The following is a 20111-nucleotide window of genomic DNA, read 5'->3' on the forward strand; positions in this document are numbered from 1 at the left end:
TATGTGGATCTAGCATATGTGTGATTAGATCTTGTCTATTTGAGCGTTTTCTCTCGTCTTTCCCTCTTGTGTTTTTCATGTTCTTCGCGGGATCCCCTCCAATCGTGAAAGATTGGCCCTCTAGCGTTCCACCCTACCTCATAGTGCTTACCAAGCTAGCATACCCACAACGGGTCGAATCCTTAGGTCCTGACAGCCAGACCTGCCCGACTCAGATGGGGAGGAGGCGGGAGGCGACGAGGAAGAGGGCGGAGCCGGCGTGCGCCTTGAAGACGCCGAAACCAGCGAGTCCAGCCACGCCAGTAAGTCTCTGACTCCTGACCCCTTGTGCGAGTGGACGGACGACGATGAAGATACCCTGGGCGGTGCCGATGGTGCAGCGCCACCACCAGGAGGGCAGATGCCAGCGTCGCACCTCGAAGGCGACTGCAGAAAACGATCGGAGCCGGGCCGTCTAGCGAGCCGGTGGCCGGCTGAGAAGCGCCTGGCCATGATGCAACCGGGAGGCGGAAGGAGGGTCATCAAGAAGGCGCGCCGGCTTGCCCCATCGGTGGGCCCGAGACGGACGATTCCCGCGGTTGTCGGGTTAGTAATTTTCCCTGCTTATCCTTTGCTTATCGCACTTGTTCTTTTTTTGTGTTGTTGTTTTCCTTTTCTCTTTACGTCCTCCGCGTGCCGTTCAGGGCCACCCTTGAGCTATCAGAGGCAGCTGCCTCGGTCGCGCCCGGAGACGAAGCCGGACGACAGAAACCTGGAGCAGCGCGGGCGAGCGCGAAGCGGCCCGGAGCATCGAGGAAGAGCTCGTGGCCCGGCAAACCAGCGCAGAGCTTGAGGAGGAAGAGCGCGCCGCGTGGAGGGATCGGGCGGAGGCCGAGCAGGAGATGGCAGAGGCCTCGGCTGAGGCGTGGACGGGCGCCCTGGGGACACAAGGGAGGACCGCCGAGGACCCCACGTGGCCGGCTTGGAGGACAAACTCGTCGCCGCAGTCGCCGGCTCAGGAGCATCGCTCGAAGTCGGTGCATGATCCGTTTTGCCGGGCAGAGGCCGATGCCCGAGCCGCTGCCGACGTAGCCGGTTGTGGCGAGATGGGCGACCATGAGCCGAAGGCCGACCAGACCATCACCACGGAGTCGCCACCAGCTGTCGATCCAGCCGATGAGACCGAGCACGGAGATGAAGGGGACCGCAGGAGACCGCGCCGACCGGTGGAGGGGTGTAGCCGCCGAGCACGGAGGCCGCACCCGGGGCTTCTGGCACCATGGTTGTCACCAGGCCACAAACCACCGGGCGCATTGAGCCGAGGCCGGCTGGAAGCGGGACTAGCGCCCGGTCCGCGACTCAGATGCAGCGGACCTGGGAGGGTTCCGGCGAGGCCATGAGCAGGTCGCGCACCAGCGAACTGGGTGTGGCGATAGATGCCATGCGTCTGTAGTTTGCCGACAACCGCATTCGCCTGCAGAACTACGTTTAGGCAGAGCAGGAACGGATGCAGCAGCTGGAGTGGACCATAGAGGTAAGTCCTTTTACCTTCTGCTTTTTCTGTAGCTTGCTTTTCTTCTTCTTGACCGCCTTGGTCGCTCTCCAGTGGGGGCGCGCCAACGCATCCATTGGGTGTGGCGCCCGAGGCCTGGGCCGGCCGCGCAGCAGTCAGGCCTTCACATGCGTTTTTCTTTTCTTAACCGTCTTTCTTGCAGACCTTTTATGACCTGAGGGTGGCGGCCTACAACCGCCTTCTAGGTCGGTACCGTGAGGCCAGGACCCAGCTCATCACCAAGGAGGAGGAGCTGCGCCAAGCTCAAGGTACGGCTCGCATGCTTCCAATGGGGGCGCGTCAGCGCACTCACTTGGTGTAGCCTCCGAGATTCGGGTCGGCTGCACAGCAGCTGGGTCGAATATTCTTGATTTTCTTCGTCTTTGCTTTCTTTTGTCTTGTCCGGGTACTGACTGGGAACCTCGTCACGTAGGTGCTGCAGCTGAAGCACCGGATCTCCAGAGCCGGCTAGACCAGGCCGGCTGAGAGCGCGACTAGACCGTGGCGGACCGTGACCGGCTTCAGGCAGAGGTGGGCCGACTGGCGGCGGAGCGGGACCAGACGGCGACCGCCCATCAAGCCAAGCTGGACCGGCTTGCGTAGGAGCACCGCAAGGCGACAACCCATAAGGATGAGCAGGTGGCCACAACCGCCAAGAAGGTTGCCCAGCTCAAGGAGGACCACAACTGCCACGCCAACACGTGGTTGCTGAAGGAACATCGAGTGCTGGCGGAGGTGCAGCACATCGACGAGTTGCTCACCCGTAAGTGTTTTGTTTTACTTCTTTGTCTTTCCGAGTCCGGCTGGCGTGGTGGCTTGGGGCCGGTGCGGCATGGCTTATCAGCTTCGTGTTGTCTTGGTATCCGAGCGTCGATCTAGGCCGGTTGTCCGCCCGGCGAGCCGGGGCGGAAGACGACCTAGCACGGTTGGCAACGCCGATCGCCACGCGAGCCAACTACATTGTGTCGTTCACGCCCCCATGACAGTTCATCTCAGAACGGGCGGAATACGGCACGGAGCTCCCTGCCGACAACTTCGGCCTGGTGCTTGAGGACCCGGTGGGCTGCTCGGCCGAGACAGGGTCCGAGGGGGACGTCGATGTAGCCGCCATGGACGACACCGACGCCTTAGAGGAGCCGGCGCGGACTGATGCCGCCGCGGCCATCGCGTAGAGCTTTTAGCTTTTCCTATATTTTGTTCTTATGCTTGAACTTTTGATTATTTGGCAAGTCCACCCACTAGGTGTAAGTTTATGTAATGAACTTTTTGGCCGTGAGGTTGTAGATAAATGCATGTGCTTTCGATCCGTGACTATTTCCTATCGGCTGGCGGCTTGCTTTTGCTTTTCACCTTAGGCCACTTTTCTTGTTCATTTCCTCCTTCGACTTTCTCCCCGCCAGTCGGACAGTCGGGAGTCGGTCTATGGCTGGGAAGGGGAATTGGACTTGAAAGAAGACTTACATACTTGGGCTTTTTAGGTCTTGAGCGCAAGCGAAACACCCACGGGGTTGGCTGGCTGTGATGACCCACAAGTATAGGGGATCAATCATAGTCTTTTTGGTAAGTAAGACCGTCGAACCCAACGAGGAGTAGAAGGAAATGACAAGCGATTTTTAGCAAGATATTTTCTGCAAGCACTGAAATTATCGGTGACAGATAGTTTGATAGCAAAGTTAATTTGTAATGAGCGAAAAATAGCAATAGTAACAAAGTTGCATCAAGGTAGCCCAATCCTTTTTATAGCAAAGGACAGGCTGAAACTTTCTCTTGTAGCAAGTAAAGCGCTCTTGAGGACACACCGGAATTTCATCTAGTCACTTTCACCATGTTTGTTCGATTCGCGATCGCTACTTTGATAATTTAATATGCTGGTGGACCGGTGCTTGGGTGCTGTTCTTACTTGAACAAGCCTCCCACTTATGATTACCCCTCTCGCAAGCACCCACAACTACGAAAGAAGAATTAAGATAAATCTAACCATAGCATGAAACATATGGATCCAAATCAGCCCCTTACGAAGCAACACATCATCTAATTACTACTCCATAATACCTTTTCTTAGACCCAAAGATGGTGAAGTGCCATGCAGTCGACGTTCACATAACACCACTAGGAAGCAACAATATACATATCATCAAAATATCGAACGAATACCGAATTCACATGATTACTTATGACGAAACTTCTTCCATGTCCTCAAGAACGAATACAGAATTTACATGATTACTTATGACGAGACTTCTTCCATGTTCTCAAGAACTACAGTACTACTCACAAATCATATTCATGCTCAAGACCAGAGGGATATTGAATATCATTAAGTATCTGAACATATAATCTTTCACCAAATAAACCAACTAGCATCAACTACAAGATATAATCAACACTATTAGCAACACATAGGTACCAATCTGAGGTTTTGACACAAAGATTGACTACAAGAGATGAACTAGGGTTTAAGATGAAAAGGTGCTGGTGAAGACGTAGATGAAAGTTTGGTGAAGACGTAGATGAAAGTTTCCCCGGCAGAATCGCTCTGGAGATCAAAAGTGTCTCTGCCCAGATTCCGCCAAGAGACGACGGTGCTTCGTTTCGAAAGTCCTCTGCTTATTTTTTTAGAGCAAATGGCCTTATATACCAGAAAATGGACACCAGAGGCTGACCAGGAGCCCCACGAGCGGGTGGGCGCGCCCTGGTGCCTCATGGGCATGCCCTCGGTGGCCCCCTTTAGTATTTCTTTCTTCCCACCACACATGCTACATGGCCGAAGGCCAACACACATCTTAACCCGGCTCATCTGCTCCCGGTGAACAGAAAAATCATAAAAACTTTTACACGCAGCAGAAGTACAGCAGAACAATTATTAGCCTCTATTTCTCTTGTATTAGAAGGGGAGCCTTGGCGCAGTGGTAAAGCTGCTGCCTTGTGACCATGAGGTCACGGGTTCAAGTCCTGGAAACAGCCTCTTACAGAAATGTAGGGAAAGGCTGCGTACTATAGACTCAAAGTGGTCGGACCCTTCCCCGGACCCTGCGCAAGCGGGAGCTACATGCACCGGGCTGCCCTTTTTTTCTTCTCTTGTATTAATTGCCTTTCGTGTTCTTGTTACAAACTTTTACACGCAGCAGAATTACAGCAGAACAAGTGTCCCATGCATTGTATATCCGGTGTGCACTCTACTAAACATACTCCCAACGTCCCAAAATTCTTGTCTTAGATTTATTTGTCTACATACGGATGTATCTATTCGATATGTAGACAAATCTAAGACAAGAATTTTGGGATGGAGGGAGTACCTAATAATGCTCTTATCATCTTTTGATCTCCCTTGAGATGTAAATGCCACTACTTTTAGATGATGGCGTTGGTAGGCTGAAGGTTGTTTGTTTGGGAGCAAATGCTTTAGTATCCCCGCTTCTGCTAATTTCAAGCCCACATATTCTACAGAGATCTTCCAGCTCCAACTCCTAAAGAAAGGCAATAAGTTTCAATGTCAGTTCATGGTAGGAGTACATCTTTAGTGTTTTGCTAAATGTTCAGCTGCACGGCATAAAAAAAAATCAGCTGCAGTAATAAATTGGATATTCCAGCTTAATACCTCAATCATCAGGATATCTGACAAATGTGTCAAAGGATGGTGCTGAAGTTTGTAGCCGCTATGGTTGAGGTACATTAATGCTCTAGCACGGACCTTCAGCAGCAAACCAGGATAAATACAAGTTGATATGTCACAACCAGGCATGTACCGATATGTCGGCTTGTGAACAAGGCAATATGCAGCACCCATTTCCGTTTATACACAAGGAATATCATATATAAACAAATCGATAAACAAGGCAATATGGAGGTGGTGCACCCATGTACATTTGCTTTTCCTTAATTAGAAACATCTAATTGCAGAAACACACATCATGCTATAACATCAGCACATACAAACAATCATGCAAAAGTATGACCAAGTAAACCCGCACCATTTTTCTACAGATCCAGAATTTTAACATGGTGCACATTGATAAATCATCACTTATCAATCATGAGCTTTCAGGAAAGTTTGGGGGAGACTTGTGTGAGATTTCACATTAGGTGAGATCTATGCGATCGATTTTTTTTTTGGAAAAAAAATACATGTCCAAACATTCTCAAATTTTTTGTAGACACGCATCAATGTTTGATATACTATACAACCTTAAAAAGTTTGTAGCTCATGATTCAACTTACATTAATAGAAGTAAAAAGACAAAATCGGATGTGAATAGTGTCAAAGTCTATTCACCCAAAGCTGCTACTATTCACATTCGAATTTGTCTTTTTTGAATCCTTAAAATGTACATTGAGTTTTGAGCTGATTTTTTCCGAAGCTTTAAACATCCCCACATGGACATTGTCAAATAATTCCAGATTTTTTTTGAAATGTCTAAATATGATTATTTTTTTAGGTTGATTTCACGATCTCACCTCATACAAGTCTCCCCCAGTAAAGTTTGGGGAGAACCCCTGCATTATCTCCCAAGGCGGCTCCGGTGGGAACCTACTCATGCGGAGCCCTGAAGCAGCACAAAGGTTGTGGAGGAGCAACTCCTTGTGTACAGCACAAGTGTTGAAGGAACAGCTTCAACGTGCTGCGCTAGATATCGCTCTAGAGGCGAATGTAGGCTGATAGGGCAGCAAGAGTTCAATCCAGAACTCCTAGGGCACAAGATCTACTCCAAGATCTTAGATAAGAACAACAAGTTCTATTATAGGTAGGGGTACATAGTCTGGGTCCAAAGTAGAGGTGAGGACCTCTATTTATAGGGCTTTGGGAAGCCTTCACATACTTCTACTTATAGCTGGAATATTCTAGAAAACATTATGTGAGTTTCACCATTCTACTCATAGCTACTCACAACTAGAAGACTCTAGAAAACAGTAGGTAGGATAGAAAAGAAAAGGAAAGAAATACTACACTAGAGTGGAAGCATCTAGAAGTAGCCAAACAAAATACTACACTAGAGTGGAAGCATCTAGAAGTAGCCAAACAAATCTGGCATGTGTTTTTTCTTTCTTCTCATCTAGTGTTCCTCATCATTCTCCCCTGGTTGTTTGGAACTCACCCTCGAGTTATCTTCATAGAGCGCTTCTTCTGGATGGTAGAGAGTCAAGTCCGCAACACTGAAAGTGTTGGAGATACCCATGTCACTTGGAAGATCTATCACATAAGCATTATCATTTATCTTCCTCACGATAGAGAAGGGCCCATACCTTCACTGCCTAAGTTTCCCTTTAACACCTAAAGGCAGCCTCTCTTTTCGGAGGTAGACCATCACCTTATCACCGACTTGGAATGATTTTGGCCTCTTTTTGCAATCAACAAGTTGTTTATGTTTCTGATTTTGTGCTTCCAAAGTGCCGCGAATCTCTTCAAATAACTCAGTGTAATTATCAGCAAAGGACAATGCTGATTTCGAGTTTCCCCTTGATGGCAGCTTCACCAGGTCCACCATATGCGTTGGAACTTTAGTGTAGACAATGGAAAAATGGCTCCTTCCTGTGGATCTATGCTTGGAGTTATTGTAGGAGAACTCTGCAAGAGATAAAGCCAAATCCCATTGCCCCTTTCTTTCTCCACAAATGCAACGCATCAGATTACCCAAAAACTTGTTCACCACTTCCGTTTGTCCATCTGTTTGTGGATGAGCAGTGCTAGAAAATTTCAATTCAGTGTTGAATTGCTTCCACAAAGTGAGCAAAATGCAGCAAGAAACTTGCTATCACGGTCTGAGACAATGGACCTTGGAACTCCATGAAGTCTGACCACTTCTCGAAAGAATAGGTTTGACACATGATGAGCATCCGTTGTCTTGCGACATGGGATGAAATGAGCCATCTTAGAGAATCTATCCACGACCACAAATACAGCATCACTTCCTCGTCTTGTTTTTGGCAAGCCCAAGACGAAGTCCATAGAAATGTCCTCCCATGGAGCAACAGGAACAGGCAAAGGCATGTATAACCCTGTGTTCTGGACTTGGCCTTTGCAGGTCTAACATACGGGGCACCGTTGAACGAACTTTCCAACATCTCTCTTTAGTTGTGGACAAAAGTAGCGAGCTTCCAGGATAGCGATAGTCTTGTCCCGTCCAACATGGCCACTAAGATCACTTGAATGGAGCTCTCTAACCAGCTTGTCACACAGAGAACTTCTTGGAATGCACAAACGATCATTTTTGAAGAGATATCCATCTTGCATCAAATAGTCATCACCTAATGGTTGGCCCCTTGCGTGCTTTACCCAAACATGGCCAAAGTCTTCGTCACCCTCATACAACTCCTTTATTTGATCCATGCCCGGAAGTTCAGCTTCAAAAGAAGTCAAGAGGCATGCACGACGACTCAAAGCATCGGCCACTCTGTTAGTTATTCCAGATTTATGCACGATAAGATAGTTAAACCTCTCCAGATATGCTGTCCATCTTGCTAGCATGCGGTCAACATGCTTTTGATTTCTAAAATGCTTCAAGGATTGATGGTCGCTATAAACAATGAACTCTTTAGGCAGCAAATAGACTTCCCAAGTTTTCAACACTCTGAAAATGGCGTATAATTCTTGCTGATAGGTACTTCATTTCTGTCTAGCTTCACTTAACTTCTCACTAAAGAAAGCAATGGGCATCCTTTCTTGAGATAGGACAGCTCCAATGCCTACTCCACTTGCATCACACTCCAACTCAAAAGTCTTGTTGAAATCAGGTAGTAGCAAGACAGGAGCTTGTGATAGCTTTTGTTTAATCTCATTGAAGCTAGCTTCAGCTGCTTCTGCCCATTGGAACTTTCCTTTCTTCAAACACTAGGTAATTGGTGCCATGATAGTGCTGAAATTCTTAACAAATCGCCTATAGAAAGTTGCAAAGCCATGAAAGCTTCTTACCCCAGAAATGGTCTTAGGAGTTGGCCATTCTCGGATTGCTTCAACCTTAGAATCATCAACACGAATGCCGTCACATGTTATCACGAATCCTAGGAAAAGAAGTTGTGTTTGCAGGAAAACACATTTCTTCAAGTTGACGTAGAGCTCATTTTCCTTGGTACTTCTAGCACCTTCCGAATGTGATCAAAGTGTTCATCCTCATCCTTGCTATAAATCAAGATGTCATCGAAATAGACCACAACAAAGTGGGATAAGAAGGGTCTAAGGACTTGATTCATTAAGTGCATAAAGGTACTTGATGCATTTGAGAGTCCAAATGGCATGACTAGCCATTCAAACAACCCTTCCTTTGTCTTGAAGGCGGTGTTTCATTCACCCCCGGGTCTTATACAGATTTGATGATACCCACTTCTTAAATCTAGCTTTGTGAACACTCTTGCTCCACTAAGCTGATCCAACATATCATCCAGACGGGGAATAGGGAATCTATACCTTACGGTGATCTTGTTAACAGCTCTACTGTCCGTACACATGCGCCAAGATCCATCTTTCTTTGACGCGAGTAGGGCTGGTACAACACATGGGCTAATACTTTCTTGAATGTGCCCCTTTTGCAACAATTCCTCCACTTTCTCCTTCAATATATCATGCTCCTTTGGGATCATTCGATAGTGTGGAAGATTAGGAAGACTTGCTCCTGGAATTAAGTCAATTCTGTGCTGAATTCCTCTCATCGGTGGCAAGCCATGTGGCTCCCCAAGTATGTTCTAAAATTCTGCCAATAAACCACGTACCTTTGCTGGAATTTCAACAGTCAGGTGCTCTTCTCCCTTTACAACAAGTGCAGCACACAAATCTGCCTCCTTCAAGTCTTCCATAAACTCATGAGAGGTATGGGAGATAGTTAACATAGTTTTCCCCTCCTCCTTAGAGGTATTACCTTCGGTTTTGTTTGGTAAGATAATGATCTTTCTCTTGTTCCAAATGAAAGAATAAGAATTTTCCTTGCCCTTGTGTGTAGTATCCACATCAAATTGCCAAGGCCTCCCAAGAAGAACATGGCTGGCATCCATGTCAACCACATCACACAACACATTTGAGCGATAATGCTTACCCAAAGAAAGTGGCAGGTTGCATTGTTTGGTGATCCTCATATTCACTCCTTTCTTGATCCATCCAATAGTGTAGGGATTTGGATGATCATGGTTTCAAGCTTTAAATGGTCCACCAACTTCTGAGATATAAGATTCTCGCAGCTGCAACTATCAATCACTAGTTTGCATATCTTGCCATTCACCGTGCATTTGCTCTCAAATATTTTCTTCCGTTGTGTGTCGTCGAATTGTGGTGTGGAACATAGGACACGCTAGATCACACATACCACCTCTTCACCTTCTTCTTGACAAACCTCTTGTCCGTCTACATCTTCAGATTCGTATTCTTCCTCATCGCTTTCACCATCATGGATAGTCGTGTTAACAAATTTTCTTAGTGGGCAACCGCTGGATATGTGTCCCTCTTTACCACATTTATAGCACTTTGGGGCTTCATTTGCCTTACCCTTGCCTCTAGTTTGCTTCGAGATGGGCTGTTTTGTCTTTGGTGGAGTGGTCTTTTCTTCCACTATTAGGTTGGCTCCTAGATGAGCCTTCGGTATGAGGATATGGAGGATATGGAGCCTTAGTTGTCTTTCTCATCCTCACAAACCTCTCGGCCTTTAAGGCTAGAGCTTGTGCTTGATCAACGGACCAGATTTGTTGCATCATCAATCGATCTTGAATAGCATCATTGAGACCATTGATGTACCTTGCAACTTGTTGCTCTTCAGTTTCAACAAGGTTGCACCTCACTTGTAGCCTTAGAAACTCCTCCGTGTAATCTGAAAGAGTCCTATTTCCTTGAGCACAATTTTGAAATTGGATAAATAGGATCTGGTCATAATCAGCGGGCAAAAATCTTCCTTTCAAGAGGCCTTTCATTTGTCGCCAAGTTCTAACACGAGGTTCTCTCAGCCTGCGCTCCTCTTGAACGCGATGCTACCATGCACCAGCTCCTCCTTTCAGCTTGTATGCGACCAAAGGAACTCTACGATCGTCCGGAACCTCCATGACCTCAAAGAAAGTCTCCACTTCATATAACCAATCCAGGCACCCTTCAATGTCAACATTTCCATTAAAACTTGGGATCTCAGCTTTCACCTTGTATGTATCTCTTGCATATGTAGGGTTGGGTGCTCTTCGATATGCGTAGAGATTTGGTTCTTCAAGGGCATCATCATATTCTTCACCTTCAGAAGCCTCAACATAAATTGGCCTTCTTGAAGCACATTGAACAACATGTTGTCGTGGCGGTCTTGCTCCAAGATTACCTCTCCTTCTTCCTTGATGAACATCTTCCTCTTCTTTAGATGAATCTCCTTCATTGGTAGCAGGGGGGACACCCTTTCTTATCATCTCAACCAGCTGGTCAAATCTCCTATTAAGATCTTCACGCAGCTCTTTGATTTGTTGTTCAGCAGCATCCATCCTCTTCTCCAATTGCTCCATTGCTTGCTGCAACTTGCTCTCGAAGAGGACAGCAAGAACGATTATGGGTCAACGAGGCTCTGATGCCACCTGAAGCAGCACAAAGATTGTGGAGCGACTCCACCTTGTTGCTACTATGTGTACAGCACAAGTGTTGAAGGAACAGCTTCAACGTGCTGCGCTAGATATCGCTCTAGAGGCGAATGTAGGCTGATAGGGCAGCAAGAGTTCAATCCAGAACTCCTAGGGCACAAGATCTACTCCAAGATCTTAGATAAGAACAACAAGTTCTATTATAGGTAGGGGTACATAGTCTGGGTCCAAAGTAGAGGTGAGGACCTCTATTTATAGGGCTTTGGGAAGCCTTCACATACTTCTACTTATAGCTGGAATACTCTAGAAAACATTATGTGAGTTTCACCATTCTACTCATAGCTACACAACTAGAAGACTCTAGAAAACAGTAGGTAGGATAGAAAAGAAAAGGAAAGAAATACTACACTAGAGTGGAAGCATCTAGAAGTAGCCAAACAGATCTGGCATGTGTTTTCTTTCTTCTCATCTAGTGTTCCTCATCAAGCACCCTACGGTCAGCCCCATGGACACTACACCAACTCTCCAAGCACCAAGTGGACCGATGACAAGAGCACGTGCAAGAGCTATCGAGAACGAGGTGAGTTCTCTCGTTAGTGATTTCCACTTCGATGCACTTGGGATGTGGCTACTACCTCAAGCAGAAACACTTTGCATGCTCAGGTACCAAGGAAACAGCCATGGAGAAGCTATGGACCAAGGCCAAGCATTGACGGAAGCGGAACGCGAAGAAGAAGAACAAGTTAGGGTAAATCCTGCAATGCCTGGATGTCCGAACTCCTTCCCGGATGATCCGGCCGATCCGGACTTCTGTCTGCATCAGCCGGAGGCACCCAAAGGCCGGGCCGAAGCCGGATCATCCGGGAACCTGCCCGGATCATCTGGATCATCCAGGAACATCCCGGACGTCCGGCCTCCCGTCTGCGGCTACAACCCTGCCGGATCATCCGGGTACCTACCCGGATCGTCCGGCCTTGCCTGCGTGCAATTCGGCCCAAGTGGCCACGTATCCCTTTCTTACCCCTCTATCTCGTCCTAGACTATAAATAGACGGCCCCTCCTCTCTAGTAGGGTTAGCAAAGCATATTATTAGATCTTGAGAGAGCTTTGCTCATCTATTACTCCTCTTGGAGATCAAGACCTCCTAGGAGAAGATACCCAAGTGGACATCAAGGCCTCGTCCCCTAGGGATTGGAGAAGACTACCTCTCAAGGCCTCAATCGCTCTAGGGATTGGGACGAACTAGCTTTTGCTATTTCCTCTAGTTGACTTTGGATCCACCTACCCACCACCATTGTGGCCCCCCTCCTTCCCTCGCCACCGCTGGGCGAAACCCGCTAGCGGCTGGCGGCAGCGGGACTAGCTTCTTCATGCGTGGGGGGCCCTGTAGCGCACATATCTCGCGATCGAGGGCGGCGGTTGTCCAACTTGGCAGGCTCTCGCAGCACAGCACGCGACCTTGGCAGCGTTCCGGCACTTGCAACGGTGTGCTGCGCGCAACAGCTGGACGATGTGGTGATGATGTGTCATCACCCACGACGCACGGGCTGCGCCCCTGCGGCATGGTCGTCCCTCTACGGCGACGAGGTGCTTGCTGCTGCTGGCTGCTACATGGAGCAGGCAGTGGTGCCGGGCTCGGCCAGTGATGGTGCGGGGCACAAGCGTCTGGCCCAGATCTGGCTAGGCAACGGCGGGGGACGGTTGGATCCGGTTGCGGCGTCTGTGAATTTTTACAAGCAAGCTGTGGCACCAACTATTCAAACCCCTCAAGATCAAGCTACACTTAAGTACCAACTACCACCCCCAGTCTGATGACCAAACTAAAAGAGTCAATCAATGTTTGGAGAGTTATTTAAGGTGCATGTGCTTCCAACAACCAAAGAAATGGCACAGCTGTCTTGCTCTGGCTGAGTGGTGGTACAATAATAGTTTTCACACATCACTACAAATGACACCATTCCAAGCCCTATATGCATTCCCTCCACCAACGATTGCAGAGTCAGCCCTCCTTGACTCCATAGGTGCAGACAGTGACAATTTGCTACAAAACAATGAACTAGCACTAGGAGCGATCAAGGAGAACATGTTGAAAGCTCAAGCTACATTCTAAATTCTATGGTCCTGAGAAAGTTGGCAACACCTCTTACAAGCTCTTGCTCCCTGAAGGGTGTCAACTTCATCACACCTTTCATGTCAGTCAGCTCAAGAAGCATATAGGACCTCAGGTCATTCTAACTAAACATCTACCATTGGTTGATGAGAATGGACTTATCAAAATGGAGCCTGAAGCAGTTCTAGAGAGGAAATTAATTCAGTATTCTTGTGGTGCATTGGCTGATCAAGTGGGTGAATATGCCAGTGGAGGCAGCTACCTAGGAGGATTCAGCTTTTATCCAGAAAGTATTCCCTTCTTTTCAAGCTTGAGGACAAGCTCAGTCTCATTTGGGGGGTATTGTCAGGCTCTAGCTACTGAAGAAATGTGACACTTCCCCTGTTTCTGCATTTCGGATGTCTCTTCTGTCGTTGATCTACCAACCAGTGGCTCTCTTCAGAAGATACCGGTTCGCCAACTGGTGTCACTCTCGACCGTCGATCCTGCATCGGGCATCTCCTGAAGCTTCCACGTCGTCGTTCAACGTCCGGCAAGCTTTATCACCTGCTCTTGGTTGTAATGGCTATATAAATCCTCATCTTCCCCTCAATTCAGACTATGCTTATGTAAGTTGGGTCGTAAACTCAGCCGCCAGAGGCATGCTACAGTGACTTCCCCTTTCTCAATATAAATCCTAGCAATTGGGTCGATTTGCTCTGAATTCCCCGTAAGATCCTGTTAGATTCAATGAGTAGCAGGTCGAGTCCTGACAACGACAAACTTAGTGTATTGTTTTTTTCCTTGCTGAAAGGATGAAAACAGAAATGTAAATAGGCACCAAAAGCCACAGCAATGCAAATCTTAGTAAGTAAACATGCTTCTAAAAGTTAGAAATGAATGCTGCATAAATAAAACGGGCCCAGAAGTCAATACAGATGGGAAAGAATAAGGATTCCTCTGGACTTACCTCATTGAGGAAAGGTTCTACCAAACACAACTGAAGCTCGGTTGCTTCATCTGCTATCATGCAAAAGAAACGCTTGAAATTCCCAAGGTGGTAGCATCTACAAAGGAACAAAAGAGATATGCATCATTTCAGTTATTTACAAAAGGGACATGAAAGAAGTTAGTTGTGAATGTGAAATTGGCACTTGTTAGATGTCCACAATCATATAACGGAGATTGAAAAGGAAAAGAAAGCCATGAAGATACTGAACTGAGTTACACGAATAGATATGGGAGCATGCACAAAAAAGGTCATACACAATGAGACATAACATGTGTAAGTTACCTCAATATAGTTCTAGCAAATATCATTTCCTTTGATCGTACTATTGAAGCTGGTAATTGGCTATACCAAAAAGAGAGTGAGTTTGCCTGGAGATAAATAGAAAATTAGGCTAGGGTAACGGAAAGCGTAACGATCATGCATAGGCGAATAACACAAATCAGATATCTAGCGGGCATAAGAATGAAAAACATACCATTTTGGGTATCTTGCAACCCAAATGTAGAAGCACAAAGAAGGAATAATACTCAGCCTCTTTATTGCTTTGGGAATTGATTTTATGAATTGTATGATACATATCAAACAGAGAAAGAAGGCATTTCATCATTTGTTCCGTGTTCAGGTAACACAAGGAAGATGCATCAGAATCCTGGCAAGACCTCGCAAGTCTTTGATGGGACAGAATATGAAACTTTATCTGCAGAAATGGGCAAGCATTAGATAAATGCTGTGAGCAGAATACTATCGTCTACAATTCAGGCAACTATATTCCTCCGGCTGGAAACAGAACTGATGCCAGGAAACATAGCTATGAAAGATAGTACTCCCTCCGTCCGAAAATACTTGTCATCAAAATGGATAAAAAGGGATGTATCTAGAACTAATATACACCTAGATACATCCCCTTTTATTCATTTTGATGACAAGTATTTCCGGACGGAGGTAGTAGCATCTAAAGTACAAAAAAATAACTTCATTGCTAAGGCAAATGAAGAAAATGCATGAGAACTAATCTAAGCATAGTTGGAGAAGGAACATATATTTTTCAAAACAACTCTGGAAAATAAAGAGAATCTAAACAATCATTTGGCTGGATAATGTACTCTATCTGATTCCTTTGCATATGAAAGTTTTGGTAAACAAGGCTAACATTTTAGACGGAAGAAAAGATGGTTGCTCTGTAAGCATTGAACATCTAATTTAAGAAAGATCACACAAAGCAAAAAACTAGTTCCACCTTACCACACCAAAATCAGCTTCTAGGAATAATAATCTAAACTAATCAAAATCTTGTGTTACATAATTGAACATTTGAGCCAAAGTGCCATGAAAACTGGTAAAAGTAACAAGATAAAGATGTGAGGAAGGAATCGAGATTGGACTGTACCACATCCTCATATATGCCAATAGCTTGATCATTCACCAAATTCTGTATACTAAGATCTTGTCTCACAGACCTTGTTCTATCAAATATGAAATCATGAACGATCTCAAATGGGTAATCTGAAGAATTTAGTAAATGCCAAAGATAATCCATCGTTTCTCGTAAGACTGGAAGAGGGCGTATATCTGATGCCTGTATGCCGGTAGACGAGATAGTTCTGCAAAACTAGCAGGAAACCAAGGGTTGGAAGGGGATTAAAAATCACAGACTCCTGCTAATTTTTCTTATTAATAACCTCTTTACATATAATCAACAAAGTCATCCAGAAAACAGAAAAAAGCATAGATAACCAGCCTTGAAGTTTGGGGTTGTAACTTAACTCAGCATTGAGTTCAGGGTTGTGATATGCACTTCCCTCAACAATACTCCCTCCGTAAAGAACTAAACGCTCTTACATTTCTTTACAGAGGGAGTACAAGTCAACTGTGTTACAGGCCCAATCTCAGGAAGATCGCAAATTCAGCCTGTGTGTATTCCGGCAGTGGTTGGACAAAAGGAATGCGGGTCAGGCGTGCGCAGCAATTGTACACAACTAACATAAATAGTCCACTGTTCACCTGCAGCTTATCATTGCCAACACTGATTTTCAGTTAAGCAAAACTTCATGCGAGGCTAAGAGCATCTCTAGCAGACCCCTTAAAACCGCACGGCCCGTAAAATTCCGGCAACTGTATGGGTTTGGCCCCTTTTTTGGGCCAGACCAGAGCCTGCATAGTCGCCCCGGCCCGTAAATCTTTTACAGTGGCCCGGAAACCGCCCCCCTCGCGCAGTATAACTAAGGGTTCGCGGCCGATATACTGGGTCGAACCCTATCCCCACGCCGCCTCAATCCCTCCTCTCCCCTCTTGATTTCTCGCCGCCGGCGACTCCAACCCGCCGCCCAACTCCACCATGTGGCGCGGGATGTGGTCCTCAGGCCGCGGCGCCGGCGATGGGGACGACCTCGAGCGGAAACGGAGCGCCCGGAGGTACCTCAACCAAGGCCTTCAGCCGCCGCCGTCGCTCCTCCGCCGCGAGAAGGAGGAGTACGACCGGAGGCAGGCGTTGCTGTCCTCTGCCGTGGGCAGCTCCTCCGCCGGTGCGTCGAGCTCCCGTACGGCGCTCACGCCGATGAAAAAAGAGCCAGAGGAGCTCCCGCCGCTCCGCGCGGTGAAGAGGGAGCCGGAGCCGGAGCCGAAGCGGCGGGGCGGTGGCATTGTCAGGCCGGAGGATTTCCTCTCCCTGGCGGAGGCGGACGCCTTCGAGGCCGCCATCCTCGCGCGCAGGGCACGGGTGGAGGAGGCAGAGCATCGAGGTCGACGGGACGCCGACCTCAACAAAGTCCTCCTCGATCAGGGGCTCACGAAGGCGCAGGAGTTCGAGGACAACTTGGCGGTATGGCGCCGCGAAGCCAAGGTGCAAGACGACATCTACATCGATCTCGGCTCCGATGACGAGGATTGAGCTCCTCCGCCGCCGCAGCGTTGCCGCCGCACCCGGATGGCTCCAGAGAGCCAAACTTCGGCATTAGGGTTACGGTGGCCGTTGCTCCTCCGATCTAGTTTGTAAAAAATCGACTATGTATGACTTCTGTATGATGATCAAGTAACTATGAACGCTAGTAGTTCTACTGGAGTAGTTCGATTTCTCGCGCGAAGTTTTGATTTCAAAATTTACAGGTTCATTTTAAAGTTTCTGTTCTGCCGCGGCTGTTTCAGCCCGTATCTGAGGCATTGCCGCGAACTGTAAACGCACTTTTAAGGTCCGCGATATAAGGGGTCTGCTAGAGATGCTCTAGCTACCACATGAAACAAAACTAATCTCGCCATTTGCATGGTAGAAACAATCCAAGCACATAAGGACCAAAAGGGACTACCCATAAAGCATCAGGCTGAACCAACAGCATGTATAAATCAGGAATAACCTCCACGCGTATATGGATAATTGGAGATCATGGACGGCTCACCTTCTTGACGGCGAGGGAATGGGACGTGCGCATGGGGTCGCTGCACACACGCTCGAACACGGCCAGATCCCGGAGCCGCTCCCTCTGCGCTCTCTCCGTAGCTGCAACAGAAACATTAGCAACAATGAGTTTTTATTTTTGGAACAGTGGTCGGGCCCAGAAGGTTCTGGACCCGGAGCTTTCGTTAATTTCCAGCAGCTGCAGTACAAATCTCAGACCAGGACTCAAAGGAAAATAAAACTACAGCATAGTCCCTGAAACTTGCAAGGAGGACCCTATCCAGAGAATCAAGATTACAATTGGGTCCAAATGTCAGCTCCAGCACAGATTCAGTCCGGCCATCACCGGGGACAAGACCACTTGGAATCACTGGACCGCCACCACTCCATCTCCGGCCGAAGACGGAAGAGGAAGACTCCATACCGAAGCTGAATAGCTGCCTCCCTAATAGCATCAAGCCTGGAGGAAGAAACGAAGCCAGCGCAGACGCCATGGCTTCACGGGGACGCCATTCGGCCAGAAAGGTCACCGGAGAGGCGGCAGAGACCGGCAGCAACAGTGCGGGGCGTAGCTCCACCCCAGGCACCGATGAGAGTATGCACCAGCCCAATTGGGAGAATCTTGATCCCCACCTCGTCCTCTTTCCTTTCCCATCACAACGACAGCAACAAGAAAACAGGACTAAGCGATGGCCATCCTCCAAATCAGGGACGAGATCGAGCTTATTGAAGAAGCTGGAGTCAGATCCGCCTCCCGCAGCTTCTCTCCACCACGGAGAGCAGCCGGAAAGCGAAGCTGAACGGCGTCCGGCACCGCTCGTAAGCGCCGACGCATTGCTTCTACTCGGCATCACGCCATACCCCACGGAGGGAAGTCTAACCTGGCCCTACACTTAATCCTAGACCTACTGTACAGAGCGGGAACCTGGCATCCTTTCCCAAGCTCGCTCGCGACGGCAGCACCGCCGGAGGAGGAGGGCAAAGGAGCCGGGCGGAGCTTTGCCTGTGCGACTCTCAAGGGAACCCGGTGGGGAGCTTCGGTTCTCCGAACAGGTCAACAGCTCCGTGCAGGCTGAGAGGAATTGGACAAGGATGTTACCCGGGCACATGTCGGGACAGGTGCCCACGATCGGCGGGGCGTCGCTGGGGATGACCGCGGCGGCAGAGGCGGTGGAGGGAGGAGGTTGTGTGGAGGGGCGGCCGCGGTCTTCACATCGGCCCCGCCATCCTCGGCCGCGGGCGTTGCCGCGCGCGTAGCTCCGGCCCCGATTGCCCGCCCCGTCGCGGCGGTCCATGCTCTCGGTTGAGAAGGAGCTTCGCCCCGTGGCCGCGACCTCGGGGATAGTTCGGTAATTTGTCGCCGATGGAAAGGGGACGCGGGCGGAGTGTAAAGCGTGGTTGTGATGGCAGACCAGATACAGATGTAAGGCCAACTCCACCGGGCGACTCCATTTTGTTCGGCCTCATCTGTTTGGGGGTAAAAAGGACAAACCAGACGGTTCAGCGCGCGACGGCCCGGATCCATCTTGTCTGTTTTGTGTCCGGGCCGACCTAATTTGAGCGCAACTTGCGTCTGATTTGGGTCGCGGCGGACGGCAAACGGACGCGCGCTCGTCCGCGTCGGGGCCGCGTGGCAGGCGGCCACATACCTCCCATCTGCCAACATTAATGCACACGGGCGGGTGGCCCCACCTGTCATCCGGCCATTGAACGGTCGCCGTCCTTCTTAAATGGGACCCATGGACCGGTCATCGTCCTCATCACTTCCCACTCCGGCCCCTGTCTGCCCCCTCGAAAGCCAACACGCCCAAACCCTAGCCGCTCCCCATCCTCGAACTCGCCGGCCGGCCGCAGCCATGGGGCTATGGAACTACGGCCGCAAGAGAAGCACGACCGCGAGGCCAGCTCTTCCTCGGGCCGCCGCCACGGCTCCGTGAAGAAGGAGGAGCCAGCGTCACCGCCGCGCTCCTCCCATCGAGCCCCCGCGCCGGCCCCCTTCACCATCGCCCCTAGGCCTGCCGGCGAGCGCGACCGGCAGTACCTCAGCGCGGACGTGTGCCGGCGCTACTGGGAGACGAGGACGCCGGTCCCGTGGAGCGACGTCCACCTCCCCAACAACTGGCACCTCAGCGCCGACCGGGTCCCGATCCCGCCGGTGTCGATGGGCGGCCGTGCGCACCGCGATGAGATCGAGCGCCGCCGCCTCCTCCTCCCGGACGACCTATACTACGATGATAGGTACGCCCCTGATTCCATGCTCTCGGGCATGTGGCTCCAGGACGAGCACGACACGCGCCGCGCGTCCTACTTCGTCGGCACGGTGTCGGGGCCGCGGCGGCCACGTCGAGAGGTGCGCGGGCGTACGCGGGTGCGCGGCCTCACGCCCACGTCGTCGCCTTCCCCGTCTCCGTTACCACCTCCACCTCCTCGCATGACAGCAGAGGAGGAGGCCCGGCTCATGCAGCGTGTCATGGAGGCCTCCATGAACACGCACGACGAGCGCCAATGGGACGGCTTGGAGGAGGCGCTGGCACTCTCTGCCACCGGCGACGTCGCCTTTCTCGAG

At 49.2% G+C, this 20111-nt stretch overlaps 1 protein-coding gene and 1 long non-coding RNA gene across 3 annotated transcripts; one reads left to right on the plus strand and one right to left on the minus strand.

Annotated features, from left to right (window-relative positions):
- Positions 1–304: 304 nt before the first annotated feature.
- Positions 305–2814, plus strand: LOC123093012 (uncharacterized). Its single transcript, XR_006444972.1, has 3 exons — positions 305–1513; positions 1695–1800; positions 1965–2814. It is a non-coding gene; the product is annotated as an uncharacterized lncRNA (long non-coding RNA).
- Positions 2815–4591: 1777 nt separating this feature from the next.
- LOC123133383 (SAC3 family protein C) lies at positions 4592–18937 on the minus strand. 2 transcript variants are annotated; one of them, XM_044552896.1, is made up of 8 exons: positions 18645–18937; positions 17547–17647; positions 15545–15766; positions 14633–14854; positions 14440–14525; positions 14116–14212; positions 5130–5222; positions 4592–4998 (listed from the first exon to the last, which is right to left on the minus strand). In XM_044552896.1, the coding sequence occupies exons 1-8, from the start codon at positions 18838–18840 to the stop codon at positions 4843–4845; spliced, it is 1173 nt and encodes a 390-aa protein (XP_044408831.1). In that variant the 5' UTR covers positions 18841–18937; the 3' UTR covers positions 4592–4842. The 2 variants fall into 2 exon arrangements, with proteins under 2 accessions (XP_044408831.1, XP_044408823.1); XM_044552888.1 differs by lacking the exon at positions 18645–18937 and adding an exon at positions 17844–18580.
- Positions 18938–20111: the final 1174 nt, after the last annotated feature.

Source organism: Triticum aestivum, chromosome 1B, assembly GCF_018294505.1.
Source record: "Triticum aestivum cultivar Chinese Spring chromosome 1B, IWGSC CS RefSeq v2.1, whole genome shotgun sequence".
In the NCBI taxonomy this organism is placed as follows: domain Eukaryota; kingdom Viridiplantae; phylum Streptophyta; class Magnoliopsida; order Poales; family Poaceae; genus Triticum; species Triticum aestivum.

Excerpts from the sequence above, each read along its gene's own strand:
- LOC123133383 (XM_044552888.1), bottom strand. The coding sequence starts at position 18,396 with ATGCCGAGTAGAAGCAATGCGTCGGCGCTTACGAGCGGTGCCGGACGC. Across the intron at positions 14,526-14,632 it reads GTTGCAAGATACCCAAAATG|GCAAACTCACTCTCTTTTTG; the intron begins GTATGTTTTTCA and ends ATTTATCTCCAG. Across the intron at positions 14,213-14,439 it reads TTTGCTAGAACTATATTGAG|ATGCTACCACCTTGGGAATT; the intron begins GTAACTTACACA and ends GTTCCTTTGTAG.